Source organism: Osmia bicornis, chromosome 9 (genome assembly GCF_907164935.1).
Source record: "Osmia bicornis bicornis chromosome 9, iOsmBic2.1, whole genome shotgun sequence".
Lineage (NCBI taxonomy): Eukaryota > Metazoa > Arthropoda > Insecta > Hymenoptera > Megachilidae > Osmia > Osmia bicornis.
In genome coordinates, this window is record NC_060224.1 from 4,310,132 (window position 1) to 4,335,994 (window position 25,863).

The 25,863-nt window shown below is 34.3% G+C and overlaps 3 protein-coding genes across 12 annotated transcripts in view; 1 reads left to right on the forward strand and 2 right to left on the reverse strand.

Moving 5' to 3' along the window:
- The first annotated feature begins 2,110 nt into the window (after window positions 1–2,110).
- On the forward strand, window positions 2,111–3,768 carry LOC114883128 (iron-sulfur cluster assembly 2 homolog, mitochondrial). The gene is made up of 3 exons (XM_029200601.2): window positions 2,111–2,241; window positions 2,497–2,718; window positions 2,796–3,768. The coding sequence occupies exons 1-3, from the start codon at window positions 2,165–2,167 to the stop codon at window positions 2,968–2,970; spliced, it is 474 nt and encodes a 157-aa protein (XP_029056434.1). The 5' UTR covers window positions 2,111–2,164; the 3' UTR covers window positions 2,971–3,768.
- LOC114883127 (protein phosphatase 1 regulatory subunit 21) lies at window positions 3,602–5,984 on the reverse strand. 2 transcript variants are annotated; one of them, XM_029200600.2, is made up of 5 exons: window positions 5,550–5,984; window positions 4,548–5,402; window positions 4,330–4,476; window positions 3,898–4,131; window positions 3,602–3,824 (listed from the first exon to the last, which is right to left on the reverse strand). In XM_029200600.2, the coding sequence occupies exons 1-5, from the start codon at window positions 5,610–5,612 to the stop codon at window positions 3,822–3,824; spliced, it is 1,302 nt and encodes a 433-aa protein (XP_029056433.2). In that variant the 5' UTR covers window positions 5,613–5,984; the 3' UTR covers window positions 3,602–3,821. The 2 variants fall into 2 exon arrangements, with proteins under 2 accessions (XP_029056433.2, XP_029056432.2); XM_029200599.2 differs by having other exon boundaries at window positions 3,602–3,829; window positions 5,550–5,981.
- A 1,191-nt stretch (window positions 5,985–7,175) lies between these two features.
- The window catches only part of LOC114883121, a 122,368-nt gene continuing 103,680 nt past the window's right edge, over window positions 7,176–25,863 (reverse strand). For 2 of the 9 annotated variants that reach the window (XM_046287016.1, XM_046287015.1), the window contains 2 exons: window positions 15,418–15,488; window positions 10,926–11,142 (listed from right to left, as the gene is read on the reverse strand). In XM_046287016.1, the coding sequence (XP_046142972.1) occupies window positions 10,947–11,142; window positions 15,418–15,488 (267 nt within the window). In that variant the 3' untranslated portion in view covers window positions 10,926–10,946. Of the gene's footprint in view, window positions 10,903–10,925; window positions 11,143–15,417; window positions 15,489–25,863 lie in introns of those variants that run through there. The other 7 variants (XR_006829659.1, XR_006829662.1, XR_006829661.1 and 4 more) reach the window with 7 other exon arrangements.

The window sequence follows — 25,863 nt, forward strand, 5'->3', positions numbered from 1 at the left end:
CCAGATGCCACAATGTCGATACGTAAAGAGTATCACTGGTGCTTCGGGGTCTCCAACACCCCAGATACCATAATGTTGGTATGTAAAGAGCATCATCTGTGCTTCGGGGTCCCAGGCACCCCAGATGCCATAATGTCGGTATGCAAAGATTCCCACCGGTGCATGGGGGTCCCTGATACCAGCAACCCTTATATATAGACATCTTTCAACTCCCAGCATCACTTACATCGCTGCAGCTCTTATATTCCTATATCACTTACATCCCTGTACCGCTTAGACCCCTTCATCCTTTACATCCTTGAATTCCTTAGATCTCCGCATCCTTTATATCTCTCCATCCCTTATGTCCTTGCACCCATTACATCACTGCATCCCTTACATGTCTGCAATCCTCATATCCCTACATCTCTTGTACCCCTGCAACCCTTGTATCCTTTCAACCCTTATAATAAATATATTATAACTATAATACTTACGGCCACTGGTTCGAGTAAAGGTAAGTAAAGGTAAGTAAAGGTAAGTAATGTCCTGTGAGAAATAATTTAAAATTTAAATTTTTACAAAATTTAGTTCCTTTTTCTGTCACCAGAGGGCGCTGATTCGAGGTCGAAATTTTAGTTCACATTTTTCCCGCTAGAGGGCCAAAATTTCGACATGATTTAGTTCCTTTTTCCGAAACCAGATGGCGCTGATTCGAGGTCGAAATTTTAGTTCACATTTTTGCCGCCAGAGGGCCAAAAATGGTGCATGATTTAGTTCCTTTTTCCGAAACCAGATGGCGCTGACTCGAGGTCGAAATTTTAGTTCACATTTTTCCCGCTAGAGGGCCAAAAATGGTGCATGATTTAGTTCCTTTTTCCGAAACCAGATGGCGCTGACTCGAGGTCGAAATTTTAGTTCACATTTTTCCCGCTAGGGGGCCAAAAATGGTGCATGATTTAGTTCCTTTTTCCGAAACCAGATGGCGCTGACTCGAGGTCGAAATTTTAGTTCACATTTTTCCCGCTAGGGGGCCAAAATTTCGGCAAAAGTTAGTTCCCTTTTATTTATAAAGGGATACAGAGATGTAAGAGATGCAGGGATATAAGGGAAGAAAGCTGGGGTGAGAGGAATGCTGGGATGTAAGGGAAACAGAGATGTAAGTGATACAGGAATGTGAAGGATACAGGGGTATAAAGAAGGCAAGGATGAGAGGAATGCTGGGATGTAAGGGAAACAGAGATGTAAGTGATACAGGAATGTGAAGGATACAGGGGTATAAAGAAAGCAGGGATGAGAGGAATGCTGGGATGTAAGGAATGTTGAGATGTAAATAATGGAGGGATGTAAGGGGTGCATAGATGTAAAGGATGCACACAGGAGTAATACAATCAACATGTTCTTCCTCCTAAATAAGGTATATGTATGTTTAGCAGGTAGATCTGCACCCCTTGACGGTCGCTGTAAGACTGAGATGATCTAGGTCGAACAGTTGATAACGGTGCCGCAGTTAGCGACCTTATATTTTTTTTTTTTTTTTAACGTGGGGAAATCTTGCATAAGACCCCCCGCCGTCCCCTGGGGGAGGGCGGCGAGGGAGTGTCAGATTCCTACTGACTAAAACCCCACGGCGACCATCTCTGGTGCTAAAGGAGGGCTCCGGAACTGTATTACTCCGGACCCCTCCGTGCTTAGCACACTAATGTCCATCTCGGGTGCTTAGCGTATGGTCGACACCGGGGGGTCGCACCCGATGTCGGCCTTTCCTCGGACCGCTTGCAAAGGCGTCTGGAGCCCCCACTCCCAACGCCATTGACTTTTGATATCGATAGCAACTAAGCATAATTAATTATTTTGACAACGGACTTTCGAATCGAGCTTATTATTCATCGATCTATTTGTATCCCTCAGAGGGTAATTAAAGGGTGCGTTTACTCACCCTTTACCGGCGAGGGTGGCGTATTCTAGGAAAACTAAGCGTTTATCTATCTATCTATGTCTCCTGTGAATTAGGCATAATGCTTGCTAACTCGTGGTATCATACCTAGCGTGTTCGACGGTGTTCATACCAAGGTAGAGCAGATGGCGTTTGTCTTGAGGCACAAAGTTCAAGACCCCTTTGAAAACAATAGCATGTCCAGTCTTGTTGAATCGGTAGTCACTGCTATAACCCATACGTAGAATTATGGCTGAATTAAAATCCGCTATTTGGAGCCTTTCTTCTAATTTTGTTGCAAATAGATATTTTTCACGTTTATTAACGTAAGTAAATACTAAATTAAATTGTTTGATCTTATCTGAAGCTATTTCAAAAAGAAGAATCCCCTGATTTTATAAATCAAATGTAAAATTTATTAAGGTTTGAAGTATAATGGAAAATTGAGATTTCTATTGTATTTAATGATTAATATATTCTTTGTACGTTTCTAAATAATTGTAATATTGTGTTGTCAAGAAATTTCTATACAATATCTATTGACATGTGATTGTTTTAAAGCAGGCAATTTTGATTTGTAGTTCTCACTGGTATAATGTATCTGCAGTTTCGTCGTTAAATAAAATGTCAACGGAGGCTGCTGCTAAGGCCGACAATGACATCGTTATTACAGATAGCTGTGTTAAACGTTTAAAAGAAATTACTGATGATAAAGGTTATTTAAGAGTTACAGTAGAAGGTGGAGGTTGTTCTGGTTTTCAATATAAATTTGATTTAGATGAAAACATAAATGAAGATGATAAGTAAGATAACATATTGTAAATAATTTATATGTTAATAGTATTGTTATTAAAAATTAATCAGATGCATTATGTTACAGAGTATTTCAAAAGGATGGTGTCAAAGTGGTGATAGATTCAACATCTTTAGAATATATTAAAGGAGCAACGATAGAGTATCATACAGAATTAATACGTTCCGCGTTTAGAATAACTAATAATCCTTTAGCTGAACAAGGTTGTAGTTGTGGCTCTAGTTTTTCTATTAAAATTTAATAAATTAATTAATTTTCGTGTTTAGTAAATTCATATGCAAAGTAATTTATCTGTACTATCTTTTGTTATAAAATAATCGCAAATAGTTTGTTCATATTTTTTCTAAAGAAATATATATTTTACTTCAGTTTCACAGTAAGTGTGAAAGAATATTTGTATATCAGTATGCTTAATAATATTTATTTATTATACAGGGTGCCTTAAAGAGATTTACACCATATATATTGCAGATTCTACATACTAAAATGAATCCACAGAGTTCACCATCTTGCAATCTGTGCTTTAATTTTCAAAATATTTCAAGATCTGAATAGTTAAAACTTAGGTGTTTAACTTTATGCGTGAAAGTGTGTCTACGCGGAATTCCATGTATGAGTGTGAGTCTCTACTTAAACGTTAGATTGCAAAACGATGAACGATCTTTCGATTTATTTTGTTATGAAAAATTTGCAGCTTTTAGGATATACATCTGTTTTGTAACATCCTGTACAACAAATAAAGTATAAAGAAAAATTTTATTTATAGGGAAACGAGCTGTATAGTGTTGTAATGAAGTGACTAAAATATGTATTTTATGAGTCTGCATAAGATGTGTTATTTATGTTATAAATGGTCAAACAATGAATGTTAATAATAATTTTTACTTTTATTTCATATACTAAACAGATTCCAAAATCGTTTTAGTATATTAATTAAAGTATGATTAAAATTGTAATTACTATTTACCACGTGTAAGTTTCATATGTACATAAAATTAAAGATATTGATAGTTCTGATTAAAGTATGTTGCTGTTGGAATGTTATTAGTTATTCATTAACAACCTGATCTATATCACTTCTGTTTGCCTTTCTTACTGTTCTGAAAATTATAAAACGAAATGCTGAATATTTGAAATATTAACATTTACATCTAAAGTAAACATTTACCTTGCTTGCAAGTTGAAATTTTAATTGTTGGATTTCTTCTGTTTGTGAAATAAGCTTTTCGTTCATGATGGCAAGGTGTTCACTCATAGTACTAAGTTGAGCTTTATAATTTCCTTCTTGTGTTTCTTTATCTTTTTGCAAAATATTACAATTAGAAAGTGCCTCTGAAAGTGCAGATTCACACTTCTCCCTTTTTGATTCACATGTGTCTAAATGAACTTGCATAACTTCGCTCTAAAACATGTTTGTTCAATAAAACATGTAATAAAAAATGGGAAAGCTTTTGTTAACACGTTGACCATTGAGAAGGGGTCATTTCTATTAAGCATTCTTCAGTTAACTTAATTTAATGATTAAACAAAGAAAAAGAAACAATTTTCATTGTAACAGTCAACATGTTAAATAAAAAAGTAAATAAAAATATTTAATTACATTGGCAGCCATAGCTAAATTTTTCACATGGTATATATGTTTTTCCGATATTAACTTATCGATCTCTTGAAGAAAATAATCTCTGATTTTTGCTTCCCGAGCTTCAATTTCTTCTGGTATTGCAAAAGGTACGGTTAGTCTTCCGATCTGTTATCAATACTTATTAATTAGATAATGTAGAACAAATTTTTCTGTAAAATTATTAGAATAAATATTACCATATGGTTTATTTCTGCAGGTTGCAACGATTCATTCTCGAGTTGCAACTGTTTCAAGCATTCTGTTTGTTCTATTTCATCATATTTTATTTTAAGTATGTGATACTGTGATTTCCAATAATTCATTTCTTTTTCTAAGTCACAAGATTTTGAAAAATCAAATTCATTATTTTCTTCTTGTACTTTATGAGGACGACCTTCGCCAAGAGATTTTGATGATCGACGTGATGCTAATGGCGATGAGGATGGAGATGGTTCTATTTGAGAATGACTAGAATGTCCTACTCTAGTATCAAATTCATATCCATCTCGTTTACCTTCATTACTAGACCATGATACAGTTTCCTCTTGTTTATGTCTATCATTTAATCTTTTTTGTAATTCGTTTCTTTCTCTTTCTAGTTTGTCTATAGTATTTTGATACTGGCATTCTAATTCAATTTTAGATTTTTCACTATGATCTAATCTATATTCTAATTGCTGTATTCTTTCATTTAGAGTTTCAATTTCACTATCTTTGTCACTGATTTGAGATAACAATTGAGCATTTTCAACTATTTTCTTTTGAAATTCTTCATTCAAGATGTGATTTGGCGGTGGAGATGGTGATAATTGACTATTACTTTCAGATAATTTATTCTTTCCTTTCTTAGATTTATTTTGTACTTTATCCAGCTCTTCTTGTAATACGGTTATACGTTTGGTCAGTTGCTGATTTCGAAAGGATAAACTGTCTAATTCTTGTTCTGCTCTTCGAAGTTCTACCTCTTTCTCCTTCAGCTGTTCTCGAATATCTGCATTACGTGCTTGTTCATCAATCACAGCCTTTTTTAGAACATTTGCTTGAGCACGAATCTAAAGGACAAAACATTTTAGTTAGAGGACTGTGATGAACACTTCATAGATATTAAATTATAGAAGAGATTAAGAATAAACATACTATTTGATTACAGAGATTATTTAAAAATTCTTATACTGTATAATATGTGGCATATTACTTACTTTTGAGTATTCAGTAGCAATCTTTTGATATTTGGTTTGCAGCTGCCCATTAACACCCTCCATAATGGTATCCACTGCTGATTCTGCTGCTTCCAAAATGTTTATAATTTATTACGACTATTATTAAAGAATATTCATTGTTATAACATCCACCGTAACACAGTATTTCCGGACAACAATTGTATGCATACTAGCACCTCCAACATAAATGTCAACGTCAGTAACAAATGTCTTAATACTTATGACAATTCGAAGAATAAAAAACCATATGTTTGTACACTAAACGAAATTTCATGAATGAAAAATAGATACCAAAAACGCCCCCAAATACGATACACTTTTCCATGAAATTCTATATTCGATGCCTAATAATCGTCAATTGTCAAGGTATCCTAGTGAACAGAATTTAGTTGTTAGTCGATTTTTGAGTTTTCGTTGATAAGTTATCAACTGAAGATAAAGATAACAAAACATTTTCTACCTTGACAATAGTCGGTACATTACCGACATATGGTTAAATATATCTTCTTTTATCACAGTTGATAAAGGTTAAATTTTTTAAATTACAAACACGATATACAGCCCATCCAACGAGACGAGACAGTAAATGTGTATAAATTAACATTTATACACAAGCAGTGATCTTCTATTGAAGTATCTTAATAACTTTTTATATAGAATAAGAGGATGCAGCACTTGACATCAATAAAAGTACAGAGTTTCAAAAAAATTTTTTCAAATTGGGAAAGCCTATCTCTCCTTAAGATCAATTAATCAATTTTCGGTACAAGTGCCTTCGATACTCTCTTATGAAAAATAACAAAATACATCAATTGACGTCAAGAGAAGCATATAGATCTACTAAAATTTTCCAATTACTTGTTGTATGTGGTAAAACTTTTAAATTTTGTGTGGAAGCTATTTACAGTAAAATATATAGACAGGAAGGCGATAAAACGGTATGGATTACTTCGTTAAATGGTAGTAATTTATTGAGTTCGGATCGAAGGATCATTGTTCTTGTTACCTTTTCCTTTTAACCCCTTATTCGCTTTCTCGCTCTTTGTCTACGGGCACATTGAACATTTTCTTTCGAAGGGACGGCGAAGAGGGATGCGTCGTATTTGTCGGTGGATACAACGGCTTCGCCGTAGCTTGTGCTTGCTTTCTGAATACGTTTTTCGTCCGCAACTCTACCGAGCGAGGCTACTATCTTGTCAAGCGAACCAGCCGCTGGAGCTGCTCCCTTTTACTCCCTTTTCTGTATCTATCCGGAGAAACGTATACGTATAACCTCGCATTAGTCACGCTCGTTGGAGCTTCTTTCTTAGTGAATCTCTCCATCGTAGACGCGACTGGCATTAACTAGGTCGGCTACGACTCCAAGTAAGCAGAGACAGAAGATTATGCCTCTTTTCGATCTTCAGGGACCATGCCCCCTTCGAACTTACCTTACTACCCTCCACAGAAAAATGAAAGTAGCCAGATTGAACGAGCTGGCTTGATATGGTGTTTTTCTCTTGGTAACAGGATTACATGGTTATTGAGTGAAACACCTTTTTTCTTTTCTCATGGAATTTAATCTTTTTATATTTTAAAAATTCAAGGATTTATCAAAAAATTAAATCACAATAGAATTGTTTATTTTCAATGAATTATTGTCTGACTCAGCATTATTTGTGGTACATGCTAGTTTTCAATTTTTAATCATTCAATTGAAATTGACTAGCTAAAAGATTTCAAAACGGTCTGCATTCGTGATATACATATAATGTGACCGGAAGTGCAATAAACGAGAGTACCAGATGGCTAGTTGTAGAGGCTTTCGTGAAACAATCGCAACGTTTTGGAAGCCTACATAGTAGGACTCTCGTGAAACAGGTAATCAAAGTTAGAAGCTGTGCTCGTATTTGTTTAGTTTGCCAGCGCATATATACGGTTGCAGTTGGTAGATTGCATCTCACATATTGCTCTGAGTATTTATCGCACAACGATATAACCTTTTTGCATTTGATTCAGTTTCTCTACGTCGTATAGTATTCATTTAAAAACTGCAAATTCTGCTGATATCGAATGTCAGCTTATTGGTCTTTATTTCAATTATTCTAATTAATTTAATGCGATTAATTTTTATAGAAATTCAATAATCTACTGAAGATTCTTATAATCAAACTTTTAATATTAATTATTTTTCAAAACATTTTTCATTTGATACTTAGACAATAATGCATTAAAAAATGTTCTACTTAATTATAATTCAAACGTACCACCATAAAAAGGCCACGGTCTAATATTTTTGCACACGAATGTTGATATAAAGCAAATAGTGAGAGAAGAGTTGCAATTCACAATGTTGCAAATCGAGTAATGTACTCTTGAAGGCGTAAATTCGCATTGGCTTTCATCGATTTGTCCGCGAGCTGACGGTAGATAAAGAAAGATGGTAAATCTGATAGAATCGAGGTGACGAACGTGCAATGGGGTGCGGAAAGCACCGGAGAGATTCCAAGCTGCAATCTTTTGTACCGTCCCTTTTCCGGTGCTCGTCGTCGTTACACAGAGCTTTGTAATTTTAATTATTTCATTAGTGGAAATCCTTCGAATATACAAAGGAGATGCAGCGTAGAAGGTGAACTGCCGTTGTTCCTCTAACTCAAGGGAATTTCGTCGACGTCGTCGCCATTCTACATCAGTTCTATTTTTCTTAAGGAGGACGTTTTCCCTCCCTCGTTCGCCGCTACCTTTTCTCCTCCTTTATTTTCAGATTTCCCGTAGTCTGCAATTTTACCAGTCCACCGATCGATTAAAGTCTGCCTTCGAATTTTAACACCGATTTAAATTACTAATTCCGACTGGCCGCAAATTAACTTTTCACTGTCTTACATTACAATCAAAGCAGCAATTCTTTCCAATGAAACTTTAATTGCGAGAAATTACATTATTCTTTAGCGAGGTGTTTTAACAGTATTGAAAATTATATAAATTTATTATGATATAAGGTGATTAAATTACCAATTAAACAACTTTTATTTTATTTAAAATTTGTTATTATATTTTCTAAGAGGAGAAATTTCAATCCTGTCTTGAGTTTACCTCAAAAATGCAATGTTATTTCTTAGATATTGATTTTTGGAGGTGTTGTTCATTGCATCGTATATTGAATAATTGCAACAGATTAAGCGACAGTATAACAAAGCAGGATTTATTAGATTCCCCGTGTTCGCGACGAAACGGTACAACGTAGAATAACGATGCTTATCGCAGTGATAATAGGAGATACGCGGCTGTCGCGATATTAGTCTGTAATAAACCATAACGTAGACAATCAAATACACGACACCTAACAAGGGCCAAGTACCTACCTCCGTGTACAACGGTCGCGTGGTGCACCAGTAATTTAGGTACCATTGGTTTGGTCAATAGCCAATTCCTATTTGGCTTAGATCCAAGGGGTCAAACAAACCGGTCATGCCGCGAAGGGTAAAGAACAGAGCTTAGAAATCCCCTTGAGCTTAAGTTTTCTTCTACGACATTCTTCTTTGATGCATAAGCTTACTGTTGAGTGTCCTATTCTCCATAACTAATACGTTTACATAGTTGTAGTCAGAAGAGGATTAATAATCCTGAGGCCATAAAATAGCAATGGAATCAACAATTTTTCATAATTATAAAATTATTTGATATAATAAATGGAAGACTTTGAAGGGTGCCCATAGATATAGCCTTCTTCAGATTCTCCCTAATTCGGCACTGGGTGTAGGATTTTATAATTTAAATGATGAATGAAGGCTGTTAATGATGACATCGAAGAGATCCACTCCCTTGTTTAGCTTTGAAATCGTTTACATTGAGAAACGTTGATACATGAAATAATGAAAACCTGAAGAGCAATCGTCGAAACGAATGAACGAGGGAACCATTGTTTGATTCATTCGATTTTCATCTTGGCGAAGGTAAAAGGGAATAGAAAAGGAAAACGTTCGAGAGATCGTTCGATTAAACTACCCAACCTCATTTCGCTCGAACGCACGAATGTCGTTAACGAATTTCGTTAACGACTCGTGCGATCCTGTCGTCTCGCGAGATTGCTTCCTAGCCCAGTTCAGGCTACGATCGGAGTGATTTCCCAGCAAAATAGAGAACGTGCTCCCCCACCAATTCCAGCCGTGACAACCCTGCTACTCGATATTTGCATCCATTTCAAAATACTGAAGTACCTATCGAAATTCTGTCGGAAATTTATATATCCCTTCTCTGCTTACGTTAGAACGAGGATGGTAATATAGCCTCTCAATTTGATAGATAGAAAAATAATCTCAAAAGTATGCCAACTATAACTTCTGAATGGATCGATTCCTAAAGTTAAAATTTATATTTTTCAAAGAAATCAATGATTTTGTGATCTCATTCATAATTCAAGCTGCTTCAAATTCTAACTTAAATTCAAATGGAAGATTATTCAGGGAATTATCTAATCGATGGTGGATGATATATTTTCTCGATCACGGTCTGAAATATCAAGCACCACTGCCCCCTGTGAAACGAGCCACCTATATTATTTGCTATGACCCAGGAACACGGTATCAAATCATAAACAAATATCCCAGTAACGAGAAGCAAACAGTGCGTTCACGGGACAGCTGAGATGGTAGGTACCTACTACGTAGTAATGGTAGGTAACCAAAAGGGATGAATACAAAAGGAGACAAGAACGGCGTGGTATCGCGAAAGAATGGGAAAGAAGAATAAACGATAGAAAAAAAGATGAAAATTACACTATAGAAACGATAGAAAAATTTCATGATAGAAGGAGATTGCACATAAATGATACTGACTACAATGTATGTTACTTGACCATATGGGCAGACATATCAGAATCTTTAGTAATTATGAAACAGGATAAACCTTACCAATTTCAGTAACCTTGAACACTACTGTTTCTAAGTCTATGGGGTTTAGTCCAGGAAGGTGTCAATTTACCACCAGCCACGTGCTCCACCTTTCCTGTGGGATGGAGGCAGAGTGTATGTGCCCTTTGTACACATATAGAGCGAGTCTCTTCATGGAATTCCGTGGACATGGAATTCCTTGAATGTGTTGTGGCTGAAGGGCCAGGTTCACTGAAACGTGGACGTCTGGATCGCAAGGTTTTCAAGGTGTTACATAGTACCCTCACCTCAAGAGACTCCTGATGCTCCCTTTATAGATCCTCCCCTTTATATATAGGAGATGTGGACCAGTGATAGAGGTGTCCAGATTCCTTTATAACTAACAAGAATGTTGAATAAATTTGACTTGTCAACCACTTTTTCATGTACCCTGAAAAGTGATGTTATTCTCTGTATTCAGCTTCCTGAAATGGAGATAAAGGAAAGAGATGTGTAAAGGGGAGACATGTTAGGAATCAAACAAAAACAGACCAATCACCAAAGAGACGGATAGACAGATGCCAAAGTACGGTGCAAACTGGCAGATCGCATACTCTCGCTTATTGTGCCTGTCTATGTGGTACGTATCTACGTGCAAGCATATACACATATTCGCCGCATATTTTCGGCACTGCTGCATGATATCGACATACTGCATACCGCACCTGGAATACACAGGCATACCATGTACCATACCATGAAATCGCATATCTACATGTACATCGTATGTAGATGTACGTGTGTGTCTGTCTCTGTACATATATGTACACGTAACATGTATCTACTGCAAACTCATATATCATATTCCCTAGTAACGCTCGCATCATTTGTAATTCATGTGTACCTATACACTTCCATTTAGATTCGTACAGGACTAATTTTCAAAGAGTCGAAGTAATTTATTAATAGAAGTTGATGTGATACTAATTAGTAGAATGATGCAGTGGCTCAATTAGGAGAATGGAAAAAATCAATTGACAAATTGGTCAATTTAACAAATTGTTTTTTTTTTTACAAATACCAGAATATTTTCAAAAATTCCAAAAAATATTAATAAAGCATGGCAACAATTTTTTTACCTCCCCTATTTCACAATTATAATTGCGCCACTGTACTGTCATGATGGATGACAATCTACTGCTGGTTAATGAACGTAGAAAATTAAGGTCCTGATTGTTTTTTTAAACATTCCACAATATAAGGTTAATTTTGCATACATATCATTCCTGATAAAAGAAAATATGAAGGCAGAAAAAGAATTCTCACGTACTTAAATCTTTAAACTGAAACTACGTTTCTGTATATGTATCTGCAAATAAAATGACGGGAATCGACTAATGACTATATGTATATAATATATGCGGAGTAGTAGTCTAGCAGTAGAAGTCGCCGGACGTCAGAAACAACCCTGTGCTAGCGAAAATAATGGGGGCGGGAAACGAGCGAGTGCTCGAGAACACTGGCACAAGTACGAGAGATGCGGCCGAGCGATTAGGGCGTAGACCGTTTCTCTTGCACCGCGTCCTGGCTACTACAGAGCGACAGAGAATATACTTAAAGGGTTAAAAAAATTGTACTCCCACTTGAATAAATATTTATTATTACCAGAAACGTTAGAAATGCTATATATATATGATGTTAGCTTATTAATTTATATTGATTAGTCATTAATTAATTGAAATAAATTTAATTTACAAAATAGACTAATTTATTTAAAAATGAATTTATTAGTAATATCAAATTAGTAGCGCTTTATATGCCAATAAAAATTAAAAATATTTTGAAATTAAAAAATGTAGATCTATATTGAATTGTAATTAAAATATATGTGACATTGGTATTTTGTAAGAAAGGGTATTTGATGTTAGTACTGTATGATATACGCACCTACTTTGGTTGATATTATTAAAACCTTTGAGCATCGTTTGAAACCCAATAAATGTGGAAGTACAAATAATTCGTCCCTTGTAGGTATCAAGAAGAATCATGGTCTCGCATTACAAAGCCCAGGTTCTGTAATTCGAGATAGTCACTTGGCACAGGCTAGCTTGTGGCCGGATGTAGTAGGATAGGGTCTCAAGGATTGGATGTATTGAAACCTCTTCAATAGCGGCAGTCAGAATTCTACAGGTTGCTCTTTGTGTTTTATTTTTTTTATTCTTATTATACAATAACTTTAAAGTCCTGCTCCTCTTATATATCAATGTCGAGTGTATAATAGGAGAGAATCTCAGAACTCCAGAATCTTAGTATTTTAGAAGAATGGAATACTAGAATACTCAGATTATTATTAGAATATTAGAATATTAAAATAATAGAATATTAAAATAATAGAATATTAAAATAATAGAATATTAAAATAATAGAATATTAAAATATTAGAATATTAAAATATTAAAACATTAGAATATTAGAGTATTAGGATCCCAGAAAATTGTTAAAATTTTTTTCACGACACCAATATATCAGCAAGGGTAATAAAAACACCGTATTTCCAGTTGAAAGTAGAAAATCAAAGTATCGTCTACGAATGAACGTGATATGTGGCTCGGAAACGGAAGAATATAGAAGGAACGTGGACACGAGGGCGGAAAGAAAGACAATGCAACTAGCGTTTAGATCGCAGAGACATTTTTACGAGGCGGCTAAACAGCTGCAGTCTCGACTCTACTTTTTACAACCACTTCTGGCTTCACACTTTTGCAAAGTGCACATAGCGGTTCCACAGGATTTAATACTTAACGGAACGATTTATTCGATTCTGCTGACATTTCTTTGGGGGTTTATTCATTCACAGTGAGGCTCATTAATCAATTCACACGTTCTCTTGTCTCGCTCTTTTCTTATTGTTAGAGTGCTATACAGGTTACTTAAAAAAAAAAATGCACCCCACTAAAACTGTAGTTTTCATACTAAAACAAATCAAAATTTGGTTTCTCTAATTAATTTCTAATTTCTAATTAACATAATATTGACTCTACTTAGAATTTTCTAATTAATATGATATTGATGTTACTTAAAAAATTCTACATTATAAATCTTGAATGAATTGATAAATGCAACGATGGTATTCTGGATAATTACAATTTACACTTATAGTGTGACCTATCGCATGCATCATTTTTCACTGTGGCATTGATGAAACGTTAGAAAAAAAGAACAAGAAAAAAACACGTGAGAAATGTTTCACTAATGCATTGCTAATTCGAGCAAACATAGAATCATTTGATAAAAACGAATGATACTTGGCAGAATTTAAAAGTTTGTATTATGCAGGCGCAGGCGTTACATAGCTTAAGTATAAATCAGGGATATAAGTCAGGCATTAGTCAGCTCTAGTATAAATCGCGACGGTAATTCAAACGTCACGACCCTTCCGGTCACATCAAGCACATCGTTGCATACCACCGCATAAACTATTCTACCGATGATATATATATATGACCATATGGTGATAGTTTCGTGAATTAGCATAACTTTTTTCATACGTTTTAGTCTCAGGTATATGTATGAAAACGATTTGACAGTAGCAAGATAGGATTATGTGTATTTAATGGTACAAAAAGTTGATCGAATATAGGAACTGGAAATGATAATTAGTACTGAATTAAATACATATAATTAAAAACTACTATAAGCAACTAAAAACAATTAAATTCATCGATCAACTTTTTTATCAAAAAGCTATTTCTTTTCTATTCTCAAATATGCATTATTTCATTTCAAAGATAAAATCCATAAATTGAAATCGCATCAGTGGCACTCGTGCTTATTGAAGTTATGTTGTCATGAATCTTCTCATGCGGATTACGCAACAGGTCTCCTAATTTTCCTGTTACGCGTAATGTTAAATCGTTGATGAACAACTTCATAATTAACCCTTTAATAGTGGAGTCTGGGTCAATTGAAATCCAAACTTACAAAACATATATAAGGATATTAACTTAAAGGTGAAAGTATAATTTTTAAACGAAAGGGGTTCATATATTGGAAGAATAATTTAGAGGAACGTCTTCTAGTTTTCCTCGTAATTCAATGAGTTAGATATGAATAAAGAATTAAACGCAAATAGTTAATCGGAATTTTACTGATTCATACGTCAGCGATTTTAATTAATGCAATTTCTTACTAGTAATGCAACGGATGGTCTTGCTTCCTAAAAGTTTCTCGCACAGCCGGATTTCTCGTCATTTGTAGATGTCAAACTTCATTTATTTTCAAACGATCGCGGAATAAGTTCGACTGCCTGAACAGGAATATTCATCGAGAATTCGTGATGATATTCCTAACTATCCTAGAATCAATAGTTCCTCTACAATATCTGCTTTAAGTTTTCGAATATGAAATATATGTCTAATAAAGTACTATTATTTCAATTATCTCTCCTGATATCTTTTATACACTTCATACATAACAAAAAAAAGTGCAATTGCATTTTGCATTCTGCAATTGCAGCGTGAAAGAAAATCATGCAGTTGGATTATAGAGCTTGTTAAATAATGCAAATTTTTTTAAACAGTTTACTTGGAACAGAGCTATGGCGTGGTTCAGTGGTTAGAATTAGGCTATATAGAGTGAATCATGATGGGGACTGCACGTGTCAAGCGTCTGTTTCCCCCTTTCTCCAGGGAATAATAATGAATGATTCATCATTGTTACATTTAACCTTATAGTAAGTGCTGTACGGCGTATCATAGTAATTTTATCGAAATGTTTCGTTAGTCCTTGGAGACATGAACATCAACCTTTATTTCCTTTGTCTGAAGTATATTGCAATAGATAACTTTATGAAGAGAGTCACTGCAGTATGATATTATACATATTCAGTTACCTTTACGTAAGTTATTCATATTACACATTATGTTAGACATCATTCCACATGTAGATTTAAAAAAATTTTAAAAATATTTTAAAGACAGAGCTGAATATGTTAATCTTACCTAGAAAACTGGCGACGTAGGAGAGAAGGTCCTACCATTAATCTGAGCACGTTTGTTGCAGACGGAGGATCCTGAAATAAACAAAAATAATATTAATAACATCTCCAATAATCTTATTTCAAGCCTGGGTAAATCTGGACCTAAATTTACAAACTTAATTAACCAAAAGTAAAATGTATAATTTTTAAACGAAAAAAGGAGAATAATATGAAATACAAAATTATAATAAAATTGGGGCTTTCTTCATGATCCGCCGTGCGAGGGTTGGAAAGCTTAGAAGTACACATTTGAAACGTAAGAATTTTTGATACGTAATTGAAATCGGTTAGAAGAAAAGGAAAAAGAGCGTCTTCCGTTAAGGGTTGGTTGGTGGCCAAGCGAGGTTGACACAGGCAGGACTTCGGGCAACCGGAACGTACACGCGTCACAATCCGTTTTCACGTCAGGTGGCCCAACATTGCCGGATTTTTATTGGAATACTGCCAAGGCTGGTCTGTCACTTCCTCTGTTCCAGGATCTATATACGTTCGAGAGCTTGAAGAACGTAAGATGGAACGACGTATTTATTTACAGGACCATGGAGAGGTAGGAAGATGTTCGCAGTACCGTAACTCGGCATACGACTGCGGTAATGGCGATTTTATGTTGCGATGCCGAGCCGTTCTCGAGTCATCGCCACCACCACTACCACCAACATCACCAACACTATTACGTCTACTACAGACATTCTACAACTGGAGGTAACAACCTTATACAGGGTGAGTCATGGTAATTCAACATTTTTTAGAAAAATATTACATAAATATGAATTTGTTAATTTTATTCTATATTTAAATAGAAAATATCTTTTGGATAATATTTATAGGAGTTGGATGGAAGAAAATTACGAAGCCTGAAAAATTATTCAACCCTCAAACGACGGACCATGGAGAGAGACTCGATTTTAATGTAATTTTTTATTATGATTTTGTGATCTATGAATTATTGAATTTTTTAATTATATGGTTGTGTCGACGAAAGGAAAGATAAATGAATAAAAGAAATAAATAAAATGATACGTCTTGTTTCAGAGGAAAAACGTTTCCTTCCTTCCTACGAGCTTAGTGTTTCCCTCCGGACCAAACAGTGACACAAATACAAGTTGTCCTAGTTCCGTGGCTCACCCTATATACACCACAATGCGGCCGCCTTTCCGTTTTCCTGCGCCCTCCCCTTTCGCTTTTTCCGGCCGCGTATTACGCACTGAAAAACTTTTAGAGCGGCAACTCAGCTCATCTGTCCCGCCGTTTCGTTTTACCTCTGCTGGGAAAGAGAAAGAATGCATCGTCCATCATGACCTCCCTCGATTATCCCACGGGAGGCATGTGCTTGCACGGCATTCAGCTTCCGGCTGAATCGTGCACAAACAGCCTTATTCTTTCTATTCTATTCCAACCTTGCCTTCTTTATCTACTTTTTTTTCCCCTTGCCGTTCATCGACGAGTTACTCGCAAATTAAGTGAAAATACGAGGACAGCAGGCGTCATTAATTATCGTAACAGAATAGATTAAAATAGTTTCCAATGGCGGAAGTAGAGAAGTTTGAAGGAAACGTTCCGAATACTTAAGTACTGTGAGAAATATACCCCTGATTTAATGGAGAAAGATTTTAGTACTCTTCTCTTTTTTACTTCATATTTGGAGTTTCCAAGGAATTAGAAAATTTCAAGGAAAATCTAATTTTGATTAATTTGGAAATATTCTGTTTAATTATATTGCAGATGTAGCTTCTGTTTAACTAGCTGAAATGCAAGATTGAAATTTATGTTTTAAGCAGGGATTAACAGAAGCCTTGAAAGAGGAAACATACATACGTAATGAACTTCTTTAATAATACTGGTATAAATATCTAAAAGGGTATTGCAATGTATGATGACGAGCAGAGAGCAATTCAATTAGCAGAGAATCTTATTTTCATAAGCTTACAAACATAGATGTTAAGTATCTTATTATGTATTTTGAAGAATATTTCAAATGATTTATTAAATATTTTAATTCCATCTCTCCTAAAGAAATAATAAAATAATAAAATTGTTGATTACAGTTACTAATTATTTTGGAATTGACGTTATGTTTCAATACTGACGTATTATTATAATGTAATACATATGGTTTTATTACAAGTTGTCCTTTTGAATAGATAGATCTGAAGTTTGAGTGATACAATTTTCACATACTACAGGAACTAACGTGAAATTCAGTACGTTTATGCAAATGAAGAGCTATATTTCAACGAGAAATTTTATGAAGGATTTCGTTCACCCTTTGGAACTTTGAAACCTAATGCAACCAGCTATTCATTTCGAAAACCCACAGAACCGTGGAGAATTGAATGCGAAATTCTGAAGGGAACATAAAATGTGGAGAATTGTTAATAGGAATGATGATAGTCAAAGATATTGTAAGATTGAAAAAGTAAAGCGTGATAAAAATGTTGAATCTAAATAACAAACATTTGAATACAAACGCAATCAATCTGAAGTTAATAAAAAGCAACAATCTAATATAACAATAAATGTCAGTGATAAGTTTATTCCAAAATTTATAAAAATGAATGTACTATAAATTCAAATAAAATTCAAATTCATGATATAACAATAGAAAATACATCACATTAACTTTTATGATTATCAACCTGAGGGTATTTATGTTAACACATGCAAATGCATGCTGCATACATACAATGGAATAGAATAAAATGTTCAGAATACTATTATGCTAAATAAAGTAATACTTTGAAGCACTTTTAACCGCGAACATAAAAACACATATTTGTATAATATTAGCAATTCGATAACAGAGGTGGGTAAAATTTAGAAATTTAAAATACTAAGCTGAAATAAAATAATAATTTAAACAGAAAGCAAAATTCCATAAAATAAAATTATTATATTACATTTCAATAAACCTGCAGTAGAAAATGAAATATTTTATTTTCACTTAAATAAAATTAAAAAAATATTATTTACTATATAAAATAAAGTTTTTCTCAAAACTGCCTGACAAGAATTGGACATTGTATTGATACATTTATTAGAATGCAACTTGAGAATGATAATGGGTTCTTTTTAAGAAATAGCGGTACGTAGTAAGAGAGTTGGAAATTCGTGATTAAATTTTCGTCCACGGTATACAGAGAAGTTAGACTTGGTACTATATAAAGTGCTTTAAAGTTGTAACATGGCTAGGTGGAAGGCGACTCGGCTAAGCCTCGGCTCTGGTTTCCTGCGCGCAAGAGGTTTCAGGTGTACATATATTGATATGTAGTAGGCTTAGTCCATGCTACCCACTGTTATATTCCGTACAACAGAATAAATGAAATGCATAGAAGTGTAGTGAAAAAAGAGCACGGAAAAAGGATAAAATTGAAGTTCAATGATTTTATTAGAAAAAAATTAGAAAGTAAGAGAATGAGAACCACAACTTTAATTTAATTTTGTACCTAATATTATTTTCATTCTCTAAATTTTATACTATTTCTTTAAAATTCGTATGTTTTGTAAATTTGAAGTACAAATAAAACTTCTTTTTCCAATTAAAATACAATATTGTTATTATTTCAAATAACGGGTAATTGCATGATAGTTGATAACTACATAAATGGGATTTTTGTATAATATGATAATTTCATTATCTTCTCTTTTTTCTAACAAATCAGTCAAAATATTATCACTTTAAATAGATACCATAATATACGTAATATTTATTATACGTACAAAAGGAAAAAAGTGAAATAAAAAAAAAGGGTAGAACATTAAAGAGCTGGTTCAGTATGCCAACGATGTGTTTCCATATCGTTTCCCAAGATTTCGAGTATATATGTGAATTATGCACATATATAAGGTTCCGTATTTCTGATCCAGGGTAGAAAATATTTCAAAATATAACGAATGAAGAAAAGAGGATAACGGTGCTTTTGTCCGTAATGACCGTGGACGGAGTGATTTATGCTTCGTGGCTGTGAAAGAGGCCTAGCTGGTCAGAAAGAAACGAGCAGAAAGTAAAAAAGAGACTATCCATGTTCGAGGTTATTCAATTTTAAGGGAAGGTAATTAGCATATCGTGGAATATGTAAAAAGTGAAGTGAATAAAGGGTTATTTGCTCGGTTATTTATATATCTCTGTTTATAAATGTTACAAATTTTGAATAATAAAGGGGATAAGTATTTTCTAAAGTCGTATTTATTCTTTCAATTTTATAGCTAAAAATATACGCTTTCAACCCTTACCGGATATTATACTTTTAACCCTCTCCTTACTAGACATAATTTCTCATAGCAAAGTATGTAAACTAAAAATTCTATTATCATTTTGAAACATAAGTGATTGGGAATTGGATATTGTTTAATGAAGAATTAGCCATTTTGTATTAACTAAGCCATTTTCGTCAAAACTTAGGCTTCTAAATAATATTATATAAGAGATATTTTGCCTTCATTATCTACTGATATATTTTGATAAAATTTGAATGATTGTATTTAACATACATTTGGCATTTCTCACGATAAAAAACCTGATCAATTTTCAAATTTCAAATTTCAAATATTAATAATAGGAAGTAAGTTCAATTTCATTTCAATGTAGTGTATGCACACAGTCGGAAACATTTCAAAAGTCGATTAATATGGTAATTCGGTTGCTTCTGTGAAAATTAAGTGCCTTACGTCATCCATGGATTAAAGGATACCTACATCAAGTCACTGATATTAGAGGTTACACAGTAAATGGTACCGGAAATTACAAACTCACATATTAGAATTCTGTAATTACAGGAGTCTGCAAAATTAATAAAAAGATTTTTAATTTTTATTATTAATAAGGGAGGAAACGGTTAATGGCAGAGAAGTAATTAAGGACCTTGTAGCAAGAAGGGTCAAAAATATTATCAACCTAATGATAATAATTAATACTTATTGTGTGAAAATATATACATATTTTTCAATTAGTGGTTCCTTAAAGCAATAATTTTCTAGACATTTATTTTTAATTTAATCAAAGTTGGTAAAGATGGAACTGCACCTCTTTGGTTGCAATCGTCCTCAATTCACCTGCATTTCTTCATTGTAGTTGTTTCACAAGATGCCATAGCAGAACGCAATTGACCCCTGCAAGGCGTGGGTGTGGTCGTAATTTGTGTTCGAACAGACGTTTCCGTTTATTACATCATAGGACGAACGATAGCTTGTTATTACGAGACTGAAACATGCCTGTTTATTCGACGGATCGAACGCGGGAGAGAGGTATGCTCAGTGAAAAATTCATTAATGTGCAAATTGAAAGGCGCCATTAGGCGTTTCTAGCAAGCCCGACCTTTTCCCATCGCTCCGAGCGGGATACTTGCTGGTGTTGGGCCAAGCCAATGGGCGGATATTAAGAAGTCTAGAAATTTATTAGATTCTTTGCTGTCTTCAATAACGCGTAACCTCATTTCATGGTATTATAAAGGAAAATGATTGATTGGAATCAACCGTATTGAGCGATTTATCGATCCCTTTAATTGAATTGCTGGTGAAACTGATGAGAATTTATTATTGATTATCAGTTAATTAACAATCAATTATTCGTTGTATTTCCAACTTGGTACTGGTTTATTGAATTTTTGGAAAATTTTCTGATTTACTCGTTTCATGTAATAATTCAGAGTTACACATTTAGTCAGCTTTCACATTTATATTTCATGACATTTGGTTCGATGACTTAATGGAAATTAAACAGCATAGCTGGCAGTGGCTTCCTGATCTCATTTCCGTTATCACCTCGAAATCCTACGAAATGTTATTGCACTTGGAAATTGCGAGTCGAGTTACGTAAGAAGACTTAGTTTTTCAATCTTCGAGTTCCTCAAACTTGTCCCATATACGTATGCAAAGCTGCCGTTTGCAAGTGCAGCACCGTTGAAAGTTGCATGAATACGTTGTATGAACAAACTGTTCAGTGGTTTCGTCGCAACCGCAATTAGAGCTATTGCGGTTTCGCGAGGAAACTTTGAAACTCCAATTATTTTTAATAAACAGGACCACGGTCATTGGTATTGCAACTCGCATTCTATAGAGATTATATTATATCCTTTAGTTTAAAAGTTTCTTCAGATATTAACAGATTAAACAATAAGATATTTCAAACTGATAAGAATATTTTCAAATAATTATATGAATATTATATCAGATTCCTATGTGTTAAATTAATAGCCAAGGGTTTAAAAATAATATATTTTAGTTTCACACAAAGATCTATCAATCAAGAGCGACTAATTTACGAGTTTCCGCTTATGAAACACTTATGTAATTTCCAGCTTCCAGCGGAACCAAAAGTTAAACCTCCAATGTAGCATTAAACTGCATTATATAGAGCCTAATATCTCGTCGTATTCAAAGTTCAAGCTTCGTTGAACCCGAAGGAATCTTGATGCGAAGGGTTCCCTCTTTCCTCCTTTCTATAAATGGAATAATTTTCCGGCAACGAGGTATGGAATTTCTGTACGAATCATCAGTCATAAACTACCTAACGGGCAAGATGACACTGCTTACCGTCATTGGCGTAAGTACATAGGAACCAGGGTAGGCCTGGACCTCTAAAAATATCGACTGGCCCTCTAACCAGAAATGAGTGAAAAAAAAATTTGTCATCTTAGAAATAAATATTTCAACCAAAGTGCAAAAAGATTTCCTATACTGAAAAATAATATTTCAAAAAATAGTATAAAATTTAGAAAATAAATTGCTGTTATTTCACTGGTTGGCCATTCGAGGGTTGAATAAAAACAGATATTCGACAACTTCAGTAATTCTAAGGGCTCATCCTAAACAAAGATTCCAGTTACGCCAATGCTTGCAGTTTGCCCGAAGAATTACAGGGCGTAGGTCTGTGCAACAACCGTCAGTCTCGTCAGAGGAACGATTTAACCCCCGTTGACCCCGTGGCTCCGTCAGGCCACCTCCACGATTATATACCGACCGCTTTCTTTCTTTCTTCTGATCGTTAGGTTACGCCATCTAAATATATGTACGTATGCACACGGTACATACATGCATACACAGTTTGGTGTACGAGTGCAACTCGTACGGGTCTGCTATTAATACGTGCTTCGGTCAAACGATAATTAGATGGACGTTACCCTTACAGGAATTGGAGTAATTAGATTTAATTGGTGTGAATGGGCACCTCCTCCTCGCTTCGCTTTCTCTCTTTATTCTACTCTTCTTTCATCACAGCGTTTGCTGGTTCGCCTATTATTCTGATGCTTTGCTGTGAACGAAATCGGTGGCAAAAGAGCCTATGCACACGATAAATGTGATTCAATAGAGCTTTCACTAAAATATAGTGTTTACTAGGTACAGGTATTTTTGTTTCGATTTTCATTTGTTTCTAACTTTTTTGGAATAGATTAGGCATAGAATTGTGTAATTACTTATTTACCATTATCAATTTCAAAAGTAAATATTTCAAAAACATTGAAATTCAATTGAACCAATTTTTCGTTTCACCACATATATGCCTCCCACAGTCTTCAAAGTGTGTTTAAAATATTCTAAAATATGTTGACGATGATAATAATTGATTCCTGTATCGTGTTTATATCGATACTTTATATTAATCTACTTACGACTATCTCGAAGCACCTGAATTAACATAATAAGCTTATATAAAGGTTGATAGAAATTTATTCTCCTTACTTGGATTACGCTAATGTTGGAGATATTACCATGCTGCCATTCTTATTCATTTTAGGTAAAAAATATTCAGCTTTTTTTATTCAGTATAATCACATTCGATACATTATTTTCATTTAATTCACCTGTCCTTACCAATTCATTATTAATTTTAAAATATTTATATTAACTATACTTAGTCGTTTACGTGGTAGTGACTGTACTTTTCCCCAAAAATGCATTGAAATTTGAAATTTTGAAACCATCTAAATAGGTACAGTAGACTCTCGTTACATTGCCGCGGACAGCTGTACGATAAATGATAAAAGTGGTCGAATCACCCCATGGCAATATAACAAATAAAGAGTAAAAAATTGTCTGAAATTCTAATAATAGCTTTCGTTTCTCTTCTAATTATCGAAGAAATAATTCTTAGTAATTTCTTCCGCACCTCGTTGTTGTATCAGAAAGCTTCTGATGCAACACGAGATAGATTGAAGCACGATATAAATTTCAAGGAAGTAAGTGGTAGATGAAACTTCCGAGATTCTCCCTCGTTGTCCGAATATTGGATTTCAGCTGTGGCAAGAACTTATCCTCTCTCGCGGAATATATCCCTTTTCCTCCCTCTTTTTTTTGGTCGCTTTCTTCCATTTTCCGTGTACGTATACATACGTAATGGTGGTTGAAAACGAAATAACGGACGTATCGACTAAAGGGAAAGATTCTACCGTTCCAAAGGTGAGGCAAGAACTATTTAAATTGAAATTGAAGCTTCCATTTTCTAACTCTCAACTGTAACCTCGTAGTCTTTTCCGTTCTTTCTTTCGTGCCTCGTATTCCGTCATGCCATTCGATCCCCTAAAAGGGAGTAACGTCTAAGTACCAGCAACGCCTCGCACTTTGGAAATTGGCTACTAAATCGCAGACAGAAGGGGTGGAAAAAGAAGAGGTGTAGGTTTGGGAAGATACCGGGGTGGGGGGGAGGGCCAGGTGATTCCGATCCAGCTAGTTCGTAAATTATCAGCCTCTAAGAATCGAATGGCTCTACTCTCTTTCGCTTCTCTTTTTTTCTACCCTTCTATCTTCAGGGCCCTTTCAGTGTTCTACTTTTACTTCAATATTGAGTCTCACCTTTGTCTTCAACCTGTCTTTGTCTTCTCCTGTTACTTGTACATACAGTGACTTTCTTCCATTCAAAAGTTTCTATTTTGAGTAATATACTGAAACCTGACGTAGGTACAATAGAAGTTTTTGAATTTTTTTATTTTTAACTGTTTGAGGAATATTTGTGTCAATAGTGGAATATGTGTATAATTGTAATCATTTGTATCTATTGATGCAACTACCCATTTTAGGCGGGGATCAGGAAGGGCCGGACCCTTCTAAAATACGAATTAGCCACCCCTTGTAAAATCTTTTCTCAACCCTTGGACGACAGACCATGGAGAGAGCAATAGTTTTTCATTCAAAAATTGTATATTTATTTTTAAGTTCATATCCCTGTATATATTTGGTAAGTTACTAAATTTAATAAGAAATAAATGCAACATAAAAATTATCTCTATTACTTATGTAATAGAAGTAATCGTACTTTGTTGAACGTAGTAGATACAAATTTCAAAATATTTTTAAAAATTATATTAGAATTTAATGACTGAAGGTATTCACTTTACTTACATATTTAATTTTAATTGAAATTCTAACGGCTTTTGTGTAATAATTAGTTGAACCAAGCACAAAGGTAATTGGTAGTTGAAAATGTTCTTGATCCAATAATCTCATTGTACCTAGTAAATGAATGAGGGATAAGTAATAGTAAAAAAGCTTTTTATATTAAAAAGAGTCTTTTCAATGAAATGTTATTTTTACGAAAATTTCATTCAATGAATTTTTATATTATAATCATTGTCACCAACATAATCAGTGTTCCTCCTTTTGTGTACCTTTCATTTCCCATTCTGAAAAAACAGTTGAGCAATGAATTTCAGTGCACTGTCTTCATACGATTGGCATTGATTGACCTAATTCTCACAATTAGCAATTCATTGTCTGCAGTAAGACCAAATACTTTTTTAAACTCTTCACATTTAAATCTACTTAATAATTCCATATTATTTTTATTCATTGTCTAGATTCTTAATTCAAATACTATTATCAGTCTAATAAAGGTTCTTATATTCTTGTTCAATATTCAATTGAACGAATATTCCTAAATTGCTACAAATTAAACTTATCGCTTTAAATGTACAGTTATCTGTTTAAACACAGGTAGATATTATTGCCACCTTTTTTGTAGCAAAAATATTCTCGAAATTACCGTAGGATTTTATACATATGGTTCCCGGTTATGCGCCACTAGAGACGACATTGTTTCTCTCAAAATATGCATGGACACGTAACGTAAAACAGCAATGCGAATAACGTCGTTTACGATTGCGCGATAGTAATCTCGTTATTCCAATACGCGTTTCTCTTTTTTTTTTTACGAATTAAATTTTTCACCCCTGGATACAAAATCATATTCATTTTAACTCTTTCGGATAATAAAATCGAGCAAAGTGAGATAAGGTAGAGAAGAATTCTAACACTTTATTTATCGTTTACCAGCTATCGGACAGTACTAACGTGTTAGGAATGATAATTAGAAAGTCATCATGGGCAGGTAATCGAGTCGTTACCGTGGGTATATCGAGGGATAGTGATGTGGCTATCAACGCAATGCCCTCGAGAGAGGCTAGAAGGGCAGTAAGTGAAA